The sequence below is a fragment of the Capricornis sumatraensis genome, chromosome 13, assembly GCF_032405125.1.
Source record: "Capricornis sumatraensis isolate serow.1 chromosome 13, serow.2, whole genome shotgun sequence".
Classification (NCBI taxonomy): Eukaryota; Metazoa; Chordata; class Mammalia; order Artiodactyla; family Bovidae; genus Capricornis; species Capricornis sumatraensis.
Genome location: NC_091081.1, coordinates 75,164,523 through 75,189,757, shown reverse-complemented (window position 1 = coordinate 75,189,757; position 25,235 = coordinate 75,164,523). Strand labels below are relative to the sequence as shown.

The 25,235-nt window shown below is 41.3% G+C and overlaps 1 protein-coding gene across 2 annotated transcripts in view; it reads right to left on the bottom strand.

Annotated features, from left to right (window-relative positions):
• Positions 1-25,235, bottom strand: part of MTHFD1L (methylenetetrahydrofolate dehydrogenase (NADP+ dependent) 1 like) — a 174,299-nt gene that overhangs the window by 98,273 nt on the left and 50,791 nt on the right. For both annotated transcript variants that reach the window (XM_068985301.1, XM_068985302.1), the window contains exons 14-20: positions 21,949-22,056; positions 21,040-21,114; positions 18,998-19,100; positions 12,784-12,860; positions 8,942-9,082; positions 6,318-6,386; positions 3,374-3,485 (exon numbers count right to left, since the gene is read on the bottom strand). In XM_068985301.1, the coding sequence (XP_068841402.1) occupies positions 3,374-3,485; positions 6,318-6,386; positions 8,942-9,082; positions 12,784-12,860; positions 18,998-19,100; positions 21,040-21,114; positions 21,949-22,056 (685 nt within the window). The remainder of the gene's footprint in view (positions 1-3,373; positions 3,486-6,317; positions 6,387-8,941; positions 9,083-12,783; positions 12,861-18,997; positions 19,101-21,039; positions 21,115-21,948; positions 22,057-25,235) is intronic.

Below are 25,235 nucleotides of genomic sequence, written 5' to 3'. Positions count from 1 at the left end.
GAGTGATGATGGTCCCTGTTCCCTCTGTTTGGGACACTGACTTTGCTCCCAGAGTTCCATGGAGCCACAGCATCAATTTACCACCTTCCTGAAGGTTTAACAACATAGATCTTGAGTCCTGTGGCGTATACTGATATAAGGCACTCGTGTTACATGTGTGCTGTGTGCTAAGTCATTCAGTCATGTCCAGCTCTGTGCGACGTTATGGACTATAGCCTGCCAGGCTCCTCTGTCCATGGGATTCTACAGATAAGAATACTGGAGTGGATTGCCATGCCCTCCTCCAGGAGATCTTCTTGACCCAGGGATTGAATCTGCATCTCTATGTCTCCTGCATTGGCAGGTGAGTTCTTTACCGTCTGAGTTACCAGGGACATATAATGAACTATGATCTTACGTTAAAAATAATATAAAGAGAGATATTTGCACTCATATTCACAGCAGCATTATTCAAAACAGCCAAAAGGTGGAAGCAGCCTAAGTGTCCATTGACAGATGAACGGATAAACAAAATGCAATATATACATACTGTGGAGTACTGTCCAGCCTAAGTCAATTAGTAAGGGAATTCTGACAAATGATGACAACATGGGTCAACGCTGAGGACATTATGCTAAGTGAAATAAGCCAGTCAGAAAAACACTGATATGAATCATCTAGAATAGTCATGTGCAGAGACAGAAACTAGAAGGGTGGTTTCAGGAACTGGAGACATGGAGTTGTTGTTTAACGGGTATAGAGCCTTAGTTCTGCACTATGAAGAGTCCTGGACATGAATGGTGGTGACGGTCTTCAGAACAACGTGAAAGTATTTCACTGAGTGGCACACTTAAAAATGGTTAAAATGATCAATTTTATGTTAGAAGCATCTTAAAACAGTTGAAAGTAAAACCTAGATAAAGGAAAATTAACCTCCATTAGTCAGGTATCAAAAATGCAGTAAATAACAGTGAAAGCGAAAGTGAAGTCGCTCAGTCATGTCTGACTCTTTGTGACCCCACGGACTATAGTCTACTAGGCTCCTCTATCCATGGGATTTTCCAGGCAATAGTACTAGAGTGGACTGCCATTTCCTTCTCCAAAATAATAGTGAGGAGTGACTAAAAATTATCTAGTCTTACCATGTGTCAGGTACCATGCCAGAATGTATCCATCATCTCACTTAATCCTTATTTCAAACCTATGAGACAAGACCTATTAAAATCCCTACTTTATAGATAAGGAAACTGAGGCAAACATGGGTTACCTTGCCTAAAACTACACAACTTGAAAGGAGTTGAGAAAGATTCTCCAACTCCAGGACTTGGCCTTTCAGAAGAGATCATAGAAATAATTCACATAATTATTGATATTTACGTAGTTACTTTGGTTTACAAGGGGCTTCCCAGGCGGTGTTAGTGGTAAAGAACCTGCCTGCCAATGCAGGAGATTTAAGAAAGTGGATTTGATCCTGGGTTGGGAAGATCCCCTGGAGGAGGGCACGGCAACCCACTCCAGTAATCTTGTCTGGAGAATCCTATGGACAGAGGAGCCTTGCTGGCTATAGTCCATAGGGTTGCAGAGTCGGACGTGACTTAGCAAGCACGTTAGGTTTATGAAGCACTTTCTCATTTGTTACTACTCATTAAAACCTGCAGCATAGGTATGCTCCCTTTGTCAAAGGAGGACACTAAGTCCTAGAGAAGTTAAGGAAATTGCTTCAAGTCATATTAACTGTTAGGGTTCTGATTCTACAGCTTCTAACTCTGGGTCCACAGCTACCCATCCAGATCCAACACCTAGCCTGGTCCAACTTCCCATTTTCCAGATGAGAATGTCTATAAGAGAAATGCCCAAAGATGCTAATAGCTTCTCCAAGGCCACACAGAGAGCTACTGTGTTCAGGGTACATCATCAACATATACCTTTAAAGATCCTTCGCCACAGTAACATATATTCTATAAATACGTGTTTATAAAGTAAGGGCTGGTACAGAGGCAGAGAGCCCTATCAGCATAAAACAGAGTGCTTTCTTCAAGAAGTTCTTTTATTTGTGGAGTTGATGCACTGGAACCTGCACTTCACGTAAGTGTCTAAACTTTCAGAGCCTGCCCTACGCAATCTCCTTGTCCATTAGCTCTCCAATTATGCTGTGATCAATCTAGCAAATCCATTTAGACAGCGCATCTAGCCACTTTCAGAGTGGATTCGGTACTGAAGCAGCAAGTACATGAGAGCTCTATGATAAGAACTTTGAGACATGAGCCATATAAATCCTCATTTGATCCTGACTGCATGTCTATAAGGAATTCTTAAAACAGTCTCAGTGACCCTGATGAACTTTGTAATGGCTAAGTATAAAAGTGCAGAGCTAAGCTCGTTTGTCCAGCAGAATCTTTTCTAGTAAAATAATTCACTTCTGAGTTTGATAAGAGGCTGATGATTGGTGAGGAAGAAGCAACTGCTAGACTTGATGATTACAGGCTTTCATATGGTGAATGGAAATTACATTTTGGCATGTGAAAATCTGCCAGTGGAACACCTCCAATGTCAAATTACAGTGGCATTTCATGAATCCTTGTTTGTCTTTTGTTTCCTCATGGCCTCAGTATTAGGGGTAGGATTGGGGCTGGCAGGGACTGAGCAAACTCTATGGTGGTCTCCCCCTCTTTCTGGCTGGAATATCCAACAAGAGCCAAAGAGAAGTAGGTACCACAAAGAGCTTCACAGCAGCAAAAAGTCTTACCAGCAAAAATGTTCAAGTCTGATGGTTGGGCATCTCCCATCCATTAAGCTGCAAAAGCACACATTCCATTCGAGGAAGAGCAGACTGATTTAATTTCAAGTAATCAGTAGTGCTATTACTGCTAACAGTAGCTGACATTTAAAGAGCACTTTCTCCTATTAAACTACACACAAAGTATGCTCCAGGAGGGCAGGACTAGGTCTGTTTCTCTTACCGCATAGCCACAGCTGAGTCACACGTGTTGTATGTGGCAGGCTGTTAATAAATATTTGCTGAATGAATAAATAATCTCATTTGGTTGTCACAATAACCGTTGAAGGTTTGATACAACATTGTCATCACCATTAAACAGATGAGAAAGCTGAGTCTCAGAGGTCACTATACTGTACCCAAGGTCACATAACCAGCAAGTGTCAGAGCTTATATTCTAAACTACATGCACCTGGCATCAAAATCTCTGGCTCAACCACAATGTCACACCACTAGTGCAGACCAGACGTTAGGGCTTTTTCAGGACTGAGGCCATCTCTGAAAGGTGGACATACAAGAATATATCTCATTCAGAATGGATCTCACTCTGTTCCAGCCATCATTGGTTAGATTTCTTTCATATTCTGGCAACAACTAAGTTGAAAAGAAGTGACTTACCCACAAATCCTCCTTCACCAACCAGTTTCAGGGCAATTTTATCAGCCAACACCGAAGAGTTGCCATGAGCGATGTTGGCAAAGGGGCCAGCATGCACAAATACAGGCGTTCCCTGTGGAAGCAGAAGAACAAATCTTATAAAGCCATGACCCTGCAATCCCTTGACTGGGCATATATCTGGAGAAAAACAAGATCTGAAATGAAACGTGCACCCCAGTGTTTACTGTGGCACTGTTTACAGCCAAGACACGGACGCAACCTAAATGCCCATCAACAAAGAAGGCACCACACGTATGGTACAATGGAATATCACGCAGCCGTTAAAAAGAATGACACAATGCCATCTGTAGCAACGTGGATGGACCTGGAGATTATCAAACTGAGTGAAGTCAGAGAAGAAATATGCTATGAGATCCCTTATATGTGGAATCGAAAAAGAAAGGATGCAAATGAATTTATGTACAAAACACAAAGAGACCCACAGAATGAATTTATGGTTGCTGGGAGGAAGGATGTGGGGGAAGGGACAGTGAAGGAGTTTGGGATGGACATGTATACGCTGCTATATTTAAAACGGATAACCAACAAGGACCTACTGTATAGCACACGGAACTCTGCTCAACATTATGCAGCCGTCTTGCCGGACGGGAGTTTAGGGGAGAATGGATAGGTGTATATGTATGGCTGAGTCCCTTTGCTGTTTACCTGAAACTATTCCAACATTGTTAATCAGCTACATCCCAATACAAACTAAAAAGTAAAAAAAAAAGCTATGAGAACCAGTTATTTCCTATTATAAATTTTGATAAGCCACTGTGTTAGCTGCCTCAGGGACCATGAAATAAACCTTATGTCATAGTATTCTGCATTATACTCTTAAAAAGAATGGAATTAAACTCTGATGGGCTAAGAAGCTTGTTTAAATGTTTTATTCCCCATTAAGAAATCAACTAATTCAAGAAAAATATAATCATAAAATCAGCACAATAAATGAAGTGTGGGAATCATGGCAGGGCAAGTACATATTATTACTGGCCATTTTTATATTTACAGAATAATCTTTTGATTTTTGAAAATTTCATCTTTCTCACTGTTTATCTTACCTATTAAAAATCTGGTAACTATTAAGACGATGAAAGAAAAATTTCACTCATAGTAAAATGTCAGAGTTACTCCAAAGACAAAAGAAAAACATAAGGGAATTCTCAAAAACTTTAGATTTTAATGATTTAAACAAAATTTGTCATGAAATGACATTACTTTTTTTTAACTTTCATTTCTATACTTTTGTCAAACAGAAGAGACCGTAGTCCTATCTAAAAAAATTATGCACATTCAGTAAAATGTTCAGGTTTTATTCGGAGCCAGCCAGAGCCACTGAGGTCTGTGTGTATGAAGCTTTGGTTCCACCTGTGAAAATACAGGCTGCCCTTCCACTGACATGGGGGGAGGCAGGGAGCAATGCAGGGGGTGGGGCTATGGAAAGTTCCCATGAACCAGGATGGGCTGTGCGTGAACATGTTTCAAAGTTGAGAAAAATGAACAAAAGCAGGAAGAAAGGCAGTAAAAGAAAACTCATCGCGAAGAGTAAAAATATCTGTGAAATAATGCTGGGATCCGTGTTTATGGAAATGAAGACATGCACGTTTATTGTCTAGATTGCCATCTGACTGTCCAGCTACAGTTCTCACTTCTATGCAGAGAAACCTTTTAAGTGCTCTGAAGAAAACACTGTTTAAGATCTTAATGTCTCCATCACCTCCTAGCCTTGGGAGTTCTAGGATGTAGCCCTGTAGTAAGCGAGTGGAGCTAGTGAGGAAAATTTAAAGAGACAAGACCACAGGCTCCACCCCTGGGTAGGCAGTAGGCTTCACTCCTCTGTGCCCTAAAACTCTCACCCTGGCCACCTGTTTAAGAAGCACTGGATACCAGTCTCCAGGTCGACAGGTGACAGGGTGTGGCTGGATTAGCATCAACACACTGCTATTCCTGGGATAATGACTCTAAGGACTAGATCGGCAGCATTGGATTTTAATTAGATTAATCTACACAGCAGATTCATCACTAAAGCAGCATTAAGTATGAGACCCCTGGTTTTTGAACTCCCAGGATGTGGTTTAAATAGATATAAAAATTCTTAGAACATCATTGTTGGACATTCAAGCACAGACTCACACACTCAACTTATATGACACAGTATACCGAGTTAACACTTTGTCTAAGAAATTCTATCACTAACCCAAAGACATAAAAATATCTATCCTGAGTTCAATATCTTATTTTATACGCAGATCACTTAGCAAAGTAATAACAGGAACTATCTTGGTTTCTATGATGACAAAGCTATGAATATTCTCCATAATGGACTTTTCAACCATTTCATAAGATTGACGCTTCAACTGTTCCTTGCTGACCAGAGACCTAAAAGCGCATTCATTAGCCACGAGAACTTTCTGCAGGGCTCAAAATAGTCTCTATCTGCTCTGTCCAATATGATAACCACCATCCACATGTGGCTATACAGTACTTAAAACGTAGCTGATAAAAATAAATGAAACGTAACTAGCTGGACTGCACAACTGAATTTTAAACTTAGACTAATTCAGACTGAAATAACCACGAGGGGCCCACAGGTACCATACTGGACAGAACTGCAGCAAGCAGGTATTTCCCGTCTACACTGCATGTGGTTAACCCAAGGCTACACAAGTTGCTGAGATGTAAGACATTCATTGAGTTTCTAAGTTTCTACTCTGGTCAATTAGTACTTCATTAACCAAGACAGGAATCATATCAAGAACCTTTTTCTTTCCGGATGACCAACCAGTTATTCTGATGCTCCTCATAGGCTCAGACTGGCTGGAAATGCTCACATGTAGAGATGCAAAAGCAGTCTATTTAATGCAACTCTGTCAACACTTTCTATGGAAACAAAATCACTTACTTCTAGGGTCTGCATCAGATTTGGTTTTATCGCGTCTTTCATCAGAACAGTCAAAGCACCTGTCACCCCCTAAAGAAAAGGGAAGAAAAAAAAATACACTTATTTAGATTATCGACAAAAGATCATTCACATGAGGGTGAATTCTCAGCCGCTTCTCACCAGCCTGCCTCGTGCATGGGTAACCCCACCGGCGGCCGTCAACTCTGAGCTATGGGTAAGACAGTGCTCTCACTTCACCTGAATGGATGCCAACCCTTCTAGGATGTGACGGGGAAGCAGTAGTCACTGCATTTTTTCTCAAGACCTTCCTTGATTGAAATAAGGGGCTTACCATACCTTTCAATTCACCTAGGTTTTTTTCTGGCAATTATGCACATTATTTTTCATCATATTGCCCTGAGAAATAAGATGAAGAATGAAAACAAGGCTGGTTACAGAAAGAGACTGGAGAGCGAAGGGGGTGTGTCTAAAGGCACCCATGCCGGTTTCTATTCTCTCTCGCATCTCATCCCAGATGCAGAAGGTACTCAGGACACTGGAAAGGCACCTTGTTTTCTATCTCTCACTCCACATCTGCCTAGAATGAAGCTGAAGCCACTTGTGGCTGTGGTTGCTTCCTTTCAATCCTATGAAGCTTGAATTAGGCTCTCTTGCAGCTCCCTATTGCATTCCTGGAAAAGAACGGGACAAGGAAGAGACAAAACAGGGATGAAGTCTGAGAACTACTGGGGAAAGTGTGCTAAAGCAGCCCACAGAGGGAATTAAAAAATATATATATTGTTCTATTTACTTATTTGGCTGGGCTGGGTCTTACTTGTAGCATGTTGGATCTAGTTCCGTGACCAGGGACCAAACCCAGACACCCTGCATTAAGAGCATGATGCTTGGCCACTGGACCACCAGGGAAGTCCTGGGAAAGCATTAAAAAAAAAAAAATTCCTTTCCACCTTTTCTAAAGACCCTGGGGAATGATCTTTCAACAAATTAGTCAAATTATTGGAAGGCCATATTATGAGCAAATGCATCTGAATGTAGCCTTGAAAAAATGAAGGTGGCCTGCAACAGATCCTAACGGATCAGGTGGTAGAATCTAAGGATTTGTTTATTACTTTCTCTCTTTCACCAACAATATTAAATGTTTCTCTTATATAATCAATTTCTGTTTTTGTACTTTTGTAATATGGAATCATTAAAATGTCTTTAAAAATCAAATTTACTTTCTACTTTATTGGACAAAATAAATGTCACTGTAACCTACCTATTACAGGTATGTGAAGAAATTAGGTATATTTTGCAAGCAAGAAACACCAAAGAGTCAACTCTTGAGTTTTTTTGTCCCAGATCCAAGAGTTTCATCACAAACCAAAAAAAAGTTAAGTTTAGGGAAATATTTGTGGATTAAGCCCTTTCAAATTACTCCTGACATATTACTGATACCTAACATTAAGAGAATACAGAGGAAATATTTATACAGACACTATAATATCCTATTCTAGAAAGAAATGTTGAGGTTTGATAATTTTTAAAAAGCAATATCTTTATAGCAACTTGCATTTGGATTTTCTCTTTTAGCTTTCTACTAAGCATTCCATGACTGGCCGATATAAATATATCTATTTAACCTACTTTACAAGACTTATGAGTCAGTCAGATTCAGCTCTTCAAAAAGAAGCCAAAAGGTAATCAAGACATTTTGGCAAAGGTTTAGAATTACATCCCAAGCCCTCGGAATTAATAAGACAGCTTCTCATCAGTGTTTATTTAAGATTTCATTATTGTGCATGACTAGATACATGGGAAAGTAAGCTTAAATTTAGAGCGATGGCTGTCTATGTTGTACCAAGTGTTGTGTGCTTATAAACACATACAAGCAGATGAAATAGCTACATCACTGATGGTGAGGGGGCGGGGGGTGAACAGCAAAGGTGGCTATCAAAGGGAAGAGGAGAAAAAGATTAGTGTGCAAATTACAATCAGCACTAAGCAAGGTGGTGGTGTGCCAGGCTACTATGAATGTTTTGTAAGAAAGCATCACTCCATGCAAAAGAAAGCTACATGAGTAAGAATCGTTCGGGGGAGATCTGTTTTTAAATAAGCTGAAACCCAAGTCGAAGGTACAAAATCAAACACAGCAGCATGCCCAGGGAGCAGGCTGGGGTCAAAAATGTGCCTCTTTAACTTAATCTTCCCTTTCATGAAAGTGGAGTTGCTTCTTATTCCTTGGAATGGTGATTTGCCCTCAATTTAAAGCAGGCAAAGATTACCTTAAAAAAAAAAAAAAAAAAAAGCCACAGGCTTCCACTCCAGGTACAGCAGAAATCAGGTTTGGAAAGAATTGTGAAAAGCACATGAAATAGATTTCAGGTACTCTGATTGCAGCCAGGAATAATAAGCACATTACAAAGGCCCGTGAGTACCACATTAAGTTGTAGGACAATCGGGACCTTTAGTAGGAAACGGTGTGAACAGAAATTATACCCAGTGACATGAAGAAGACTCTCATTCTCCTGATTACATGTGGCTCCTGGTGGCTCTGAAAGTCATGAATTTGCCTGCAATTCGGGAGACCCAGGTTCGGTCCCTGGCTCGGGAAGGTCAGGGACCTCGAGCTGGGATGGACATACCAAGTCGTCTGCTGTCACAGGCTGCCCATTTTTGTCACTGGCCACCACCATTCTTCCCAGCCGCTCCTTCATGTCCGCCAGGCTGTCGGTCAGAGCCAGCACTGCCATGATTTCACTGGCCACTGCGATGTCAAACTGCGCCTGAAACAACAAACGTCGAGGTCCTGGTCAGTGGACCGTTTCCATGGAGCGCTATATTGCAGCACTCAGGTCTTGCAGGCCTGGGGTTCAGTCCTCGAAAGTCCATTCTCAGATGCACAAATTTCCAGCAATTGTACAGTCCTGGGCTTAGTGCTCTTTCTTTATTTGCTCTGCTGAGCAGAACAGGTTTGCCAAGCCCCTCCATTACCCCAGCTCGCGGCACTATGAGATGTGCTTTTGAGGCACGTCTCAGGCTTGTAATTGTTAATGTGATGGTCTGATGGATGCAGATCTCCACCGCTGAACCGTAGTGCCACAAAGACAGGGATAATTTGGGGAGGGTTTGTGCCTGAGTCCCCAGCTTGGGGAACTGAGTGTGAAATGAAGCAGGATTCAATGTGTTGGCAAAATAAAGAAAGAGTTGGCCCACTACCCTCTCTGTCACTTCTGTGTGTCGAGGGGGCTGCATGTGTTTGCCCCATTAAGACATGAGCAGCAAACTGTGAAAGAAGATGGTCTGAAGCCAGTTTTGTAGACTTAGAGCTTGGCACAGCAGTGAGTTGGCCCCCAACTTATGTTCTCCACGCCCACTCCCCAGTCACGAGGTGATGTGGAATCCATTCTGAGCTGTCCACCTCAAATGGTGAACCCGTTCAGCCACAAACGTGGAGAGTGGTTACTTTCTGAGAAATGCCCCTGGGCCTTCCTGTTCCCTCCCTTGGCTCGGATTTCACCCTGGACACAATCCAAGAAGAACACAAGGAATGATCGCCCTCTTCCTCCTCCTAATTCAGCCACTGGACAAAACCACGTTATTACCCTCCGGTTACTACCCTCCGTCCCCAGGGGCGTGGGAGCCAGACAAGTTCAGTCTTACATAGAAAATAGCTGCACCCTGGCAGGATCACCGCAGGAGATATTTTATTGTCCATTTCGGTCACCAACAGAAGAGGAAATGAAGGAAAGAAGGAGCTTTCTGGCTACTTCCTGGTTGAGACTTCAGTAGTCATTGATTTAGCAAAAACATATTACCTGAGAGTCAAATGGATCTATACTCAATTATTACATTCTCAATATAAGCCATTCCAAACATAAGTGGTTTTTCATTGTATGAAATTTAGGATTTTCTATACCTCCGTTCTATTAAAAACTGCATATGAAAAAAGACTAAAAATAATGAGACTTTCTGTACAAAAACCAAGGTTCAAAATATCCTTAAAATATGAACTGTGTAAGTAATTAGTGGAATATATAACACTCCTATAGGTTCTTCAATTGTAATTGTTACAATTTCAGAATTTTGTATCTCAAGCACAATCAAAAACGAAGCAAGAATCAATATAAGAATAGTTACTCATTTTATGCCCAAATAGTGTAGCTATTAGAGGGCTACTTGTTTCTGTTTTGCAAATAAAATATTTCCAAATCACATTAAGGTATAAATGAGATATCCTTATTGTGTATCACATGTTTACACGAAAGACAAAAAGCCATGTTGGCAAGGATGTGAAGTGACATAGCTTTCCTGGAATGTGATGGGGAAATGCAAACCAACATTTAAATCTGTATCCTCCGATTCTGCAGTTATGGATCTGGAAATTTGTCGTAAGGATATCGTCAGGCAGGATTACACAAAAATGTGTGTATGTTGTTGTTCAGTCACTAAGTCAAGTCTGACTCTTTGTGACCCCATGGATTGCAGCCCAGCAGGCTTCCCGTCCCTCACCGTCTCCTGGAATTTGCTCAGATTCAAGTCCATTGACTCAGTGATGCTATCTAAACATCTCATCCTGTCGCCCCCCCTTCTCCTCGAGCCAAAATCAAGGTCTTTTCCAATGAGTCAACTCTTCACATCAGGTGGCCAAAGTATTGGAGCATCAGCTTCAGAATCATTCCTTCCAGGGAATATACCCTTAGTACTTACTAACAATAGATCTGATCTTAATGGAAGAAGTGCAGTAAGTACAACACACAAAGTAACCTACAAAACAAGGGGCTGTCAAACAACATCCTCAAGATCCTGGCCTTAATGATACTATGTTGTACAAGAGATGACACAACAGTAGTAGATATAATGGTCACCTTAATTAAATTCACCCATTCCTGTCCATTTTAGTTAACTGATTCCTAAGATGTCAAAGTTCACTCCTGCCATCTCCTCCTTGACCACTTTCAATTTACCTTGATTCATGGACCTAACATTCCAGGTTCCTATACAGTATTGTTCTTTACAACACCAGGCTTTACTTTCACCACCAGACATATCCACAACTGAGTGTTGTTTCCACTTTGGCCCAGCCACTTCATTCTTTCGGGAGCTATTCGTAATTGCTCTCTGCTCTTCTCTAGTAGCATACTGGACCCCTTTCGACCTGGGGGGGCTCATCTTCCAGTGTCATATCTCTTTGCTTTTTTCGTACTGTTTATGGGGTTCTCATGGCAAGAATATTGGAGTGGTTTGCCATTCCCCTCTCCAAGGGACCACGTTTTATCAGAACTCTTCACTATGACCTATCCATCTTGGGTGGCCCTGCATGGCATGGCTCATAGTTTCATTGTTACGCAAGTCCCTTCACCACGATCCATGAAGGGGTCATGTATTTTATGTTGGGATAAAATAAATAAGCTGTAACATACACATGTATGTTATTATTTATTTTAGCCCAACACCCCAAGTTACACTAACAGTGAACTGGTTGAATCCAGTTATGGAACATCTACAAAATGTGATGTTATATAGCCATTAAAAAATGATGACCTAGATCTACTTTTATTGACATAAAAATATGTCTCAAGGTTAAAATAACTTAAGGTTAAAAAAAATCAGTTAAAGTTCTTAAATATAATCCTTTATAATTTAAAAATATGTATGCATAAAGCAATATAGACTACAACCTTGGACAAGTTACCTAATACAATATGCCAACTTTTCTCATCTGCAAACTACACTTACAAACTAAATGTGCTCATCATGCATGTAACGGGCTTACCAATCCAAGGCACCAAGTGAGCATCAGATTACAGCCATTGTTTATCCTGCATCTCTCTAGTGCCAAGATACAGTACAAAAATAAGCACAGAAAATGTGCAACATAATGGAAAAGCCACGAATCTAAAGCTATCTTAAGGTATAAAGTTTACTACAAAAAATAATAATTTAGAGGCCTGCTGTGCCTGGATGAAAAATCATGGAATGGATTTATATTCCCTAAGCACCGTTGCTTCACACCAGAGTCCTATTAAAATGAGGATGAGCATTGTAATTTATCTTCCCCATTTTCTGGGTTTGGATAATAGGACATTATTCTTAACGACTTCTCAGGCTATTAAGCCAAATAACTGGGTGTTTGTTCTTTGGTTTATGAAACATGAATAATACGTCTGAGACTTTCATTTTTCAGTTGTTATGCAACTTAACTCGGTAGGCTGACAATAAAACATGTTAGAAAGTATATTCAAGGGACACCCTGAATGGCTTCTAGCAGAAATACAACTAAAATCACACAGGAAAAGGGTGGTAAGATAATATTCAAGAGCTTCCACCTCCTGATCCTTTCCCAGTCTTGCTGAGGGACTGGAAACATGTGGGGGGACCCACTGGCCCCTGCAGGTGCAGGAATGAGAAGAGAAATGCAGAGAACCAGCTCCGGGGCAGGGAAAATGCAAGAGCAGAGCCGTCCGTAGAGAAAGCGCTACCTTACCTGCCGGGAACAGCCCTTCTCTGTGCTCGCCTGCCCGACGGTTATTTTCCGCAGAAATCGGTCATTGGTATCCACAACTGAAAGAGAAGAGAATAGAAGATGAACAAGTAGGAACTGGCTGTGCAGTGTGTATCTGGAGCGGTTCTGGATGCTGGGGAGGTAGTAGAGAGCAAGAAACATGGCATGACTTCTTGAGCAGAGGATCCCGTGGGAGGGCACAGAAAGGGCTCAAAGAAACTAGCGGTCTCCCAGCTTAAGCAAATAAAGGAGGGGAAAAGAGAGCCTGTGTTGGGGCAGGGGTCAGGGTGGCGTGCCATTTTCACCAGGCAGTAAGGGAAACCATTTCTGAAGCAGTGTCCTTTTTTTTTTTAACAATGAAGCACGAGGCCAAAGAAGAAGACAAGTAAGTCCCTCTAATGGTGAACACTACATGACCATATGACCCACCACTTCCAACAGACCTGGAAGCAAGTATTGCACACCCATGATCATAGCAGCATTTATTCACAACAGCCAAGAAGTGTCCACTGACAGATGAATGAATAAACCAATTTTATCCACTAAACCATTTGATCCAGTTTTATCCGCTCATACCATGCGGTACAGATGGACAATGGAATGCCACACAGCCATAAAATAAGTGAATATTTGATACCTCATGCTACAACATGGATGAACAGGGAAAATACATGCAAAATGAAATAAACCGGATACAGTATGATTCCACTTGTACGGGTCTCTTAGAACAGGCAAATTGTTTATAGAGACAGAACAGAATGGTGATCAACAGGGGATGAAGGGAGGTGGGGAGTTACTATTTAGGAAATGAGTTTTTGTTGAGGATGATAAAAAGATTTTGGATATAGTTAGTGTTGTTGGTATAACTATATATTGTACACTTAATGCCACAAATACCACACTTATGAGTAATTAAAATGATAATTTTATATTTTACCACCAGAAAAAAAAAAAAACACCTCTAAAATAAATCAAGTAGAATTTAGGGGGAGAAGTCAATGATGGTGAGAGTAGGTATCAATTCTCTTTACATTTTTCACTGGCTTGTCTGAATGGCACTGGTTCACACTTTGTTTTGTGAAAACCAAATGTACAATGCCAGGAATCAAAGACAGAAGGACACAGACTTTACTAATAATTCATATGGCATCAAATAGCAGGCAGCCCACACTGACAACTTAGATCCAACTTACTAAATGTTTAATACAGCGCTGACAAAAATGGTGATGGGAATCGCATATCTGGGGACTAATATCATCTGTGGGATAAACAACGCGAACGTTTCCTTTCATACACAAAGCACGAGCCGACCTGCTCACCTCGTCTGCCTCCATTGTTCCTTGACTTGTTACGTGTCGGCTCTTTCTCTATGTACAATCCTCCTCTGTCTCACACATTCATGCATACACACTCATTACCACAGACCCATAAGGACATCCAAGCAACACTCACCAAGCACAAGGAAATCTCTCTATGACTTTAAGGCACAGAGCCCTATACTCAGAAAGGAATGCCTCTCCATATCACCACTAGCTAGCACTTATTCCCAAGACCAATGGTGCAGAATCATATAAAGAAAAAGGATTTCCTACTCTCATGCGAAGCATACACAACGTGATCTTTTTTATTGGAAATTCAGCTGGATTTATTTAGCAAAGAGAACACAAATAACCCAAAGAAAAGAAAAGAAACAGAAAAAAAAAAACAAGTTAACATGATCAGCTATAATCAGTGGGAATCAGAACCCCCTGTGTGTTTGGCATGGCCCTAGTAGAGCAGGACGTCTCACGGTCCATCAAGCTTTTGATGTCCGTGGAAAGACACAAGTGAAATGACAGTGATACATAAGCCAAGAACTGTGAAGATTAAGTTCTGATAGACAAGAAAGATGCATACTAGATAGTAACGCTTTGTTGTTCAGTCGCTAAGTCAAGTGTGTCTGACTCTTTTTGCAACGCTATGGACTGTAGCCCACCAGGCTCCTCTGTCCATGGGATTTCCTAGACAAGAATACTAGAGTGGGTTGCCATCTCCTTCTTCAAGAGATCTTCCCAAACCAGGGACTGAACCCATATCTCCTGCTTGGCAGGTGTGTTCTTTACTACTGAGCCATCTGGAAAGCAGAAAGTAACACTAGTAATACAGAATTCCTTGACTCTAAGTGATAGAGCTAAAGATAGGGTGAGAAACATATTTATTCATTTCAGAGATTTTTACTTAGGGTCAATTTTGTGACAGATCCTGTGCCATCTGTACAGGGATACAAAGACGAACAAGACATCATTCTCTGATGGAAGGCACTCGCTGGCAAAAGGGAGAGATGGAGAGTGCAGGTAGGTGTGGAGAAGGTGAAGAGCTCCTGCAGAGAGAAGAGATCTGTCTTTTCACTCTTTACCCTAGATGGTCCCTTTAGGACTACACTGCTGTGTCCTGAGGCTCATTAACAACCAGCTATGGTTCAGGCACTGGGTGGTACAAGGTAGGACATCAGGGGCGGGCCCATTATTTTGGATTCAGCAGAAGAATGGTACTGATTTCCTGCAAAGCTGCAGGGCAGTGCTGGCAACCAGTAACTGGATATCAGTTTCCTGGAGATCGAGGCTTTGGGTCCTTTGCCTAATAGCCCTTGAGCCCCTGGAGGACCCAATGCTCAGAAAGGCAGGGATTCACATCCCAGGGAACAATAAAATGACCCAATGTCCACTGTCTCTTCTGCTTACACCATGTGTCTCTATCAGCTCGCAGTTCCTCCCTGTCACCAGGCATTAGGAGGCCTTCAAGCTTCTGATAGGAAGCATAGGATAAAACCACCAGGAGTCACATTTCTTACACAGGATGAAAGGAAAGAAGTGACCACTAAATGGGCAACATCCATATGGTGTGAGAGGAGGTTCTTAGCCCCACGTGGTCCCTGAATGTCTCCTTTCTAGTTATCAAATTATAAAAGCATCTAATCTCATCATAAAGGTTATACTCTTTTAAGCTCTAAGCCCAACTATTAAATGACCTCAATCTAATGGAAGAGTCCTTTTTCTCATATTAATTCATGGGAGGAAGCGCCAAACTAGCTGTCAAATGTCATTCTGAACTCCTCGGACCCAGGTGGCAATGATGTTTTTGTGACTTTAGTGCCCTAAACAATAATGTGATTCTAACATTTATCAGGACTGATTTTTTAACATCATTTCCATGAAAAATGGTTCACAGCCACAGTACACGTCAGTGTTTTCATGCTTCTCAGAGACAGAACAAGAACACAGCCCTGTTTCTGATGGCTGCCTCTGCTGTAGCCACAACGCAGATGTGGAAGACTGTCCCCTGTGTAAGATTTCATTTTAGCATGCCCCCATGCCCGGTTTCAAACACACTGATTTCCACCTGCCTAATTTTTCATTTATAAGTACACCTCCAAATATGTTTTAGGAATAAAACGAATTCACAAATACCTTGAAGAAGTTGACTATGACTTTTGAATACAATGGTGTTGGAATAAATAATCCTTCCAGTAGATTCCCAATAAAATGCTAAACATATTCATGCCAGGAATTAAAAATGATGATGGTGGGACTTCCTTGGCAGTCCAGTGGTTAAGGCTGTGCAGTTCCGCTGCAGGGAGTGTGGGTTCAAACCCTGGTTGGGGAACTAAGATCCCGTATGCCCCAAGGAACAGCCAAAAAGATAAAGAAATAAACTAAAAATGATGTTGGTCTGTTCAGTAATAGGTACATGTTTAAGGAGGTTGTAGTTCATTCACAGAAGACTTCTGGAACCATTTAAAATGACCAAACAGTCACTAACAAAATAGAACATGATATAAATGATATCTTATTATGATATAAATGAAATTAGTAGGATACAAATTCTATAGCTCTGCTGCTGCTGCTGCCGCTGCTAAGTTGCCTCAGTCGTGTCCGACTCTGTGCGACCCCAGAGACAGCAGCCCACCAGGCTCTCTCCTCCCTGGGATTCTCCAGGCAAGAACACTGGAGTGGGTTGCCATTCTAATTATACACAAAACGTAGGTGCACAGAAAAACCATGAATAGTAGTTTTATTTGCACAGTAAGACGTTTCTGATTTTTTTAGACAGTACTAAAATCTGTATAATGTTACTACTTTGGTAATTTAAAAAAACATTTAGAAGTTTCTGAAGAGATTTTACTCTCTGTTAGGAGTTGGGAGACACAGACACACAGAAAAAGTACCTCATACAGCTATTACCATAATGACCATCTGGATGGTGCTTCAGGGTTTGGAAAGTACTCTCATGTCCCACTAGAGCCGCCCAAGGGAAAGGGTGCTATTATGACTCATTTACAGATGAGGAAAGCGAGTAATTCACTTGTCCAGAGTTACACAGCTCATAAATGACAGAGACAAGACGGGTTCTCTGGTCTTTGTTTTTCCATCTCGCTAAATTTGTAGTGAACAGGTTGAATGGATTCCCGGGAGTTGAGCTTCATGCAGGTGGGGTGGTCCTGAGCTGTTTCTGGGAAGGCAAGATGGGAGATGGGGTGGGATGGGAGATGGGGTGGGATGGGCCAGCGGAGGGCCGGGCAGAGGGAAGAGGCAAACAGGAAGCAAAGGTGTGTATGGGGGTGGCCACATGGCAGAGTTCCTGAAGGCCAGGCCAGGGGGTGAAGCACCAACCACCCAGGATGGAGGCTCTCAGAAAGGCGGTGATGGGACATCTCACCCTCTACTATGAAATCACCGAGTTGTGGGGCAGAGGTGGGGGCGAGGCCAGGGGTTGGAAATGGAAGTAAGAAAATGTATTAAAAGGTAACTGTAATAAATCAGGCATCTACTCATAATTAAAAAGAAAATGTGACATACAGCAAATTCCCGTTGGCTATCTATTTTACATATGGTAATGTAAGTTTCCATGTTACTCTCTCCATACATCTCACCCTCTCCTGCTATATGTCTTTGGAAACTCAAACAGGGGCTCTGTATCACCCTAGAGGGGCGGGATGGGGGAGATGGGAGGGAGGTTCAAAAAGGACAGGAGATATGTATATCTATGTCTGATGCATGTTAAAGTTTGACAGAAAATAACAAAATTCTATAAAGCAATTATCCTTCAATTAAAGTGAAAGTGAAAAACTGAAAGTGAAGTCGCTCAGTCGTGTCCAACTCTGCGACCCCATGGACTGTAGCCCACCAGACTCCTCTGTCCCTAGGATTCTCCAGGCAAGAATACTGGAGTGGGTTGCCATTTCCTTCTCCAGGGCATCTTCCCTATCCAAGGATTGAACCCAGGTCTCCTGTGTTGCAGGCAGACGCTCTACCCTCTGAGCCACCAGGGTGGCTCAATTAAAATATAAACTTAAAAAAAAAAGTGTGTAGAAATGGAGAAAGTTGGTGAGAGGGGAGCTCTGAGAAGAACAACAAAGTAAGGATCAGGAATACACACTATCTGACTCTTCTATAGGTTTTATCAGGTGCTGTGTACCACATGCCTGGAAGTATATATTATCAACTCCATTTCCATTTGCCAGGACAGGCACGTGCTTTGCTCAGCTTTGCTCAGGGTCACGCAGTTAAGTTAGTGGCGGGAGGAGACATCCCCTTAAGGCTCCTGACTCCACATTTGGTGCCTTCCTGCCCACCCCACCCACATCCCACCCTTGCAGACAGTAGGGTGGGGTGAGGGTGGCAGTGGAGAGGGGATGTCACAGCAAAGAGGGAAACAGGGAGGCTAGGTCCGGACGTCCCTTCATGCCGCATTTCAAGTGTTAGAGAGGATTCTCATTAGTGGCTGGAAGCATTATACTCAGAGAAAAAAATTCCTCACTGAAAACAGAAATTTCTGAGAGGCTCAGACCTGGTTGGTAAGGGGAGAGAAAGGAAGAAATTAAAACTAGGGTCCCTGGTCGAGAGGCGGTGGGAGCCACAGACAGTCCTCCCACTAACAGAAGGCAAGAGCCCAGAGAAGAGACAGGAAGAAAGTACTTTTCCTGGGAAATCTGGGAGAGGCAGGGTGACTGAGATGAGCTAAGGGCATAGATATTTCTCCCAACTAGGAGGCGAGGATGAGAAAGGCTGGTAAAACAACAGTGACTGAGTTAATGGAGCGATTGTGCAATGCAAGCTGGAAAGACAGTGGAAGAAATACAATCGTGCGTTTGTGAAATCAGCTGAGGGGCACCCGCTGGAGGACGTGTCACCCTCCCCATCCGGCCACCAGCACCCACCTCTCTGCCACGTGATGGTGGAGGGGTCGATGTCAAGACGGGAAAATTTCCTCATTTCCTCTTCCGTCAGTGCGCTCGGATCAGTCTTATTTATTCCCAGTCTCTAGTGGTTAAGAACAAAATGCGATGGGTTTTAGAAGGAAGAGAAAGCAAGATGTAATCAGATTGTCTCTACTTTTACTTCCTCCATAACTAGGACAACCTTTTTAAAAACTAAGCTGAACTTCAAGTAAATTGCAGGTTGAAAGTGAAAGTGAAGTTTCTCAGTCACGTCCAAATCTTTGCGACCCCGTGGACTGTAGCCTACCAGGCTCCTCTCTCCATGGGATTCTCCAGGCAAGAATACTGGAGTGGGTTGCCATTTCCTTCTCCAGGGGATCTGCCCAAACCAGGGATTGAACCTGGCAGACACTTTAACCTCTGAGCTACCATGGAAGCCAGTAAATTGCAGGTTAGGCCAACTCATAAATAAATGTCGGAATCCAAGCACGCCCTAAATGGAAGACATGGATATTTGTAATTGTTATTGTTGTTTAGTCGCTCAGTCGTGTCCTAGTCTTTGTGACCCCGTGGACTGCAGCACGCCAGGCTTCCCTGTCCTTCGCCATCTCCTGGAGATTGCTCAAACTCTTAAGAGGTGACAGTGCAGGTGACAATATACAAAGAACAAGTGTCGCGCTGCCTGTCATGACCTCAGGTTATGTGGTCACCTCATGCTGTGCTCAGAAGGGGCGTAAACTGTCCATCTAATTGATGCTTGAGTCCATTAATTCTTCTTTTCTGATACAAATCCCCCAAATTTAAGTTTTATGTCTGTTTTCAAGTCATTTCTATTTCCATTAGAAAACTTTAAATGCATTTCTTTCTACAAAGGAAACACTTTAAGAAAGTGCTTTTTGATAGTATATAAGAGTCTGCCACATGCCAGCCACCCTGGTTAAGTTAAGAAGAAATACTGGGAGCTTAGTCCTGACTGCGGAATTTAATCTCTAACCAGAAGAACCTGAGTAGACTGGTTCCGGGCTGAAGAACATTTTGACTTCTGCTTAAGGGACACAGTCTAAGACTGCCTGTCTTTCTATTATTTATTGTGATAAGCCTTTCTTAGGGCTGCCCTGGTGGCTTAGTGCTAAGAACGTGCCTGCCAATACAGAGATGCAGGTTTGATCCCTGGGTCAGGAAGATCCCCTGGAGAAGCAAATGAAAACTCACTCAAGTATTCTTGCCTGGGAAATCCCACTGGACAGAGCAGCCTGGTGGGCTACAGTCTATGGGTTTGCAAAGAGCCTAACACGACTTAGCAATTAGACAACCACAAAGTATAAGAAAAGAATGTAGGAAACAGAAACCATATAAATGTTGGAGTTGCTGAGGATAGTATATTGTATATTCTCAAGAAATTGAACTTGTTTTAGCAAGAAGCTAGGGGATAAATTTTTTAAACCAATTCCACCAATTAATGGTTGTAAATTAAAGTTATTTTTTCATTTCCAAAAAAAAGCAAGGGGAAAATCCATGTGATTCGTAGAACGTTAAGTAGCAAATAGAAGCAAGTAGAAAATGGCAAAATGGATAAGAATTAAGAGCACATCCACAAATACAATCTTAGTATCTTCCTGCAATAAAAACTGAAATAGATGAATTTTCAAAGGCTTCCCTAGAAAGTTAAAACATGTTATAGAAAAGACTCTTGGCCATCCTCATTTGTTGGTTGACAAGAGTTCTCAGCAAAGTGGTCCTCTCATTTTATAGATGAAGAAGCTGACATCTACAAGCAAGAAATAATTTGTTCACCAGCTTTTTGGTGCAGGATCCAGGCCTCAGGCATCTAGCTCCATGCAATCTCTGCTACACTGTTCTGGCTTTTTAAGAGTTATATATATACATAACCTATTATATATATATATATAATATATTAATACATATATATGTATAAGGTATCTGAAAACCAAAACTCAAATCAAGTTCAAGATTTCTGGTTTCAATTTTTTTATTTGTTTCCAGGGTATTTTTTGTTAAAGAACCATTCACTGGAAACTTACTTTCAGCCGAGCAAGTTGAATTTTTGAAAATTCTCGAACACCATTCACTGAAGGAACCAGTCGATTATACAGGGCCTAAAAACACAAAACAAAAACAAAACTCACACAAGTTTAAGGGCCAAACATGAATGTGGACAATTTACAGAATATGATAAAGTCCATTACATTTATAACCAAAATGTTTGGATTGGAGACCCTATTAAAATTCTTGGCTAATGTAAACAATTTAGACTTAAGTTTTGTCATTTTACTGAATCTAAACTGGATCTGAAATAATGCACATTGTAAAGAGCTTGCATGAAAATATTTCTTGATCTACAGCCTTTTAACTATCAAATTAAAATTTATCTCTATAGCTGCCTTCAACTTCAAGAACTCACTAAGGAGTGGGTTTAATTGAAGGATCAGGACTTTTGAGAAATATGCCAAAAATTTCCACTTTTATCCACATCCTATGTCTATGCGGAACTAGCATCTATAAGGAATGAGCATCTGGTACTGTGTCCCCTGTGTGAGCTACATCTCAGACTGTACACCCTAATCCAAAACGGAGGTCTGACATGTTTAATAGGGCATTGAGGCTAGCTGCCTCTAACATGGGAATCTTAAAAAGACTCCAATTCGCTTAGTACAGACCAGAGATTATACCTATGGGCAAAACGAAGAGAATCTGGCTTAAAAAGTATAACTGGTAGAATTCTCCCATGAACTTGGCAGTGGTCAGAAACTCATTTGAGAATCTGATTGAAGTAGATTCTCTCCTTGAGAAGGACAGACACATATTTAATTCACAAAATTTTGAATAGGATTTCAGACGACTTGGAGACTCCAAAAATTTTTCCATGAACGCCTTAATCTGGAACTCCTGGGGTAAGATGCCCAAAATGGCCAATAAGGGGCCTGTCTCACCTTATCTGTTTGAGTGTTTTCATGCAAAATCCTTGCGTCGATAGCGGCAGCCAGCAAATTATTGGCAGCGGTAATGGCGTGGATGTCCCCAGTAAGGTGAAGGTTGAACTAGAAAATGAAATGAAAACATCTAACTTGCTTCCAACTACCATCTGCAGTATTGAAGGGCTTTCTGAATAAACAAAATAATATGCTAATTACACACCCCTACAATGGTTAGGTATGTTTTACAAAGCCTAAAGCAGAAAAACCAATGTCGGGATTTTCCACTTGACAACGAAGAACAGACTTTCTATTGGAAATCCTTCCTTTTTCAGGTTAAGAGGGAAACAATTCTGGTGGAGTTAATGACTGGTTTCCTTATTTTGGTCTTCTTTTTTCACGTAATTTTATGTACTGTTTTATAATTAGGAAAATAGTATCATATCAAATGTACTTGGTAATATGGCAGGGAATAAAACACACAGTAGAAACAAAAAAAATACAAAATGAGACAGCCAAAGAAAAAGAAAAAAATGTATCACCATCGTAACTTCATATTTCTGTTATTTTTCTTCTAATCTTAGGTGCACACATGATTACATGTAGAATCAGCATATTTGTAATTTGTTAACTTCTTTCTTTAAAAACATATTGTAGAGATCAATATCAAAAGATATTTGAAAACAACCCACATATTTTCAAGTGTAATGTGACATTTACGAAGGGAAATTTTTGACTTAGCCATTGAAACCGTCAATAAAGTCAGAAGACTGAAAAAATACAGGGGGTGATAGAAGAGAACAAAGCTTTTAAATGAGAAATTAGTATCAAAATGAGAAATTGATATCAAAGATACTTTTAAAATCCCATGTATTTGGAAATTAAATGTCCACTATTAAATAATGGGTGTATCTAAGAAGCCATAACAAGGAAAATTAGAAACTATTTGTCACAGTAGAAAAATGAAAAGAAAATTTATCAAAATTTGTTGCATGCAGCTATTTTGGGGGCTCCAAAATCACTGCAGATGGTGACTGCAGCCATGAAATGAAAAGACGCTTACTCCTTGGAAGAAAAGTTATGACCAACCTAGACAGCATATTCAAAAGCAGAGACATTACTTTGCCAACAAAGGTCTGTCTAGTCAAGGCTATGGTTTTTCCAGTGGTCATGTATGGATGCAAGAGTTGGACTGTGAAGAAAGCTGAGCGCCGAAGAATTGATGCTTTTGAACTGTGGTGTTGGAGAAGACTCTTGAGAGTCCCTTGGACTGCAAGGAGATCCACCCAGTCCATTCTGAAGGAGATCAGCCCTGGGATTTCTTTGGAAGGAATGATGCTAAAGCTGAAACTCCAGTACTTTGGCCACCTCATGGGAAGAATTGACTCATTGGAAAAGACTCTGATGCTGGGAGGGATTGGGGGCAGGAGGAGAAGGGGATGACAGAGGATGAGATGGCTGGATGGCATAACTGACTCGATGGACTTGCATTTGAGTGAACTCCGGGAGGGAGGCCTGGCGTGCTGCGATTCATGGGGTTGCAAAGAGTTGGACACGACTGAGCAACTGAACTGAAAGCTGCTCAATGCAATTAAATATGATCTGGAATCTTGAATGAGGTATGAAAATAAATAATGGACATCAGCATTAAATTTTGTGAAATTTGAACAAAATCTGTACTTTAGTTAATAATACTGCATCACATGTTAATTCCCTGATTATTTCTTTTTACAACACAGTATCTCTTTATGTTGATAAGAGAACCTTTGTATGATTTCAATACCTTCACACCATGAAATTTTTGCACCTGCTGTTATGTCCCTGGATATGTTCCAGTAACTCCTAGTTTACAGTCTATGGAACTTAAATAAAATTTGTATCCTACTGTTGTGTGAAAATTGTATAAATCTTAATTACATTGAACTGGTTTATAGCTTTTCAGGTCTAGTATATCTTCTACTTCTCTGTATATTCATTCTATTAATTTTTGAGAGTTTGATATTAAAACTCCAACTAAAAACCTTAATTTATCTACTTAAAAAATAACTGTACTATATTGTAGAACTATATGTAACTTTGTTCCAAGTTTGTAATATTTTCCAAGTCTCCTGTAAATGTACTATCATATTTTAATAATTTAAAAAATAAAGATGCAAAGAAAAAAGCATTGTGTAATCATCTTGTTTATGTATGGCTACTGTTCACACAGGCTGTATAGTCGTGCATATATAACAAAATTTTTTATTTAAGTTGCTTCCAGATTTTCACTTTTGTAAAGAAGCAATCATTTGGAAACATATACAAGTAGCTTTTTAAAAAAGAAATTTATTTCTGAGTAAGTAATACAGGTACTCTAGCAGGCACTCTGCTCAGAGCTGAGGATGGATAGACGGAGAAGACACTGGAGGTCCTTGAATTCAAGAACAAACTACCCGTGTTTCACCGACTCAGCTATCATAAGATAGCCCTAACTATCTTACACCTCCATTGGCATAGGCACATGACAGAGAACACCGAGGCTATTTCCATCCTCGACAGCAAAATCCTCAGCTGTTCGCCAGGCCACATTCCTTACACTGCACCCCCAACCTGGCCCCAGCTCTGACGATGCCCGGCTTGTGAATATTACTCATGCCCCTGCAGATGTGGGGCCCAGGGCTCTTCTCTGCAAAACCTCGGCCTATTCGTTCTCATTCCCACCCCCGACATTTAGAGACCAGCCAAAATTTCCCTCCAGTTTCCACGGTGCTGATGTCTCCATGGGTTAAAACAAACAAACAAACAAACAAAAAAAAAAAAACAACTATTCCTTCAACAAAAGGCTTTCCAAGTGGTTTGGTGGTAAAGAAACCACCTGCCCATGTAAGAGATGAAGGAGATATGAGTTTGATCCCTGGGTTGGGAAGATCCCTGGAGGAAGAAATGGCAACCCCCTTTGGTATTTTTGCCTGGGAAACCCCATCGACAGAGGAGCCTGGTGGGCTACAGTCCATGGGGTTACAAAGAGCTGGACACAGCTCAGTGACTAAGTACAGACAGACAGATTTTTGTCCTTCAGCAAAAACAACACATACTCCTTTGTGCTGGGCATGCTGCTAAGTGCTGAGGCCTGTGGGCTCCAACTCCCCGTGGCTAGGGGACCACAGGGAAGTAAACGCGGAGAAGGAAGAGATGTGTTGGAGGGATGGAATAGAAGCTGGATGTGTGAGCTGGGCAGGGAGGGCAGGAAAGGAAGGGAAAAACCTTCCAGACTTGGAACCAAGAGACAGGAGAGCAGGAATCCAAGGAGCTTAACAGGGTGGAGA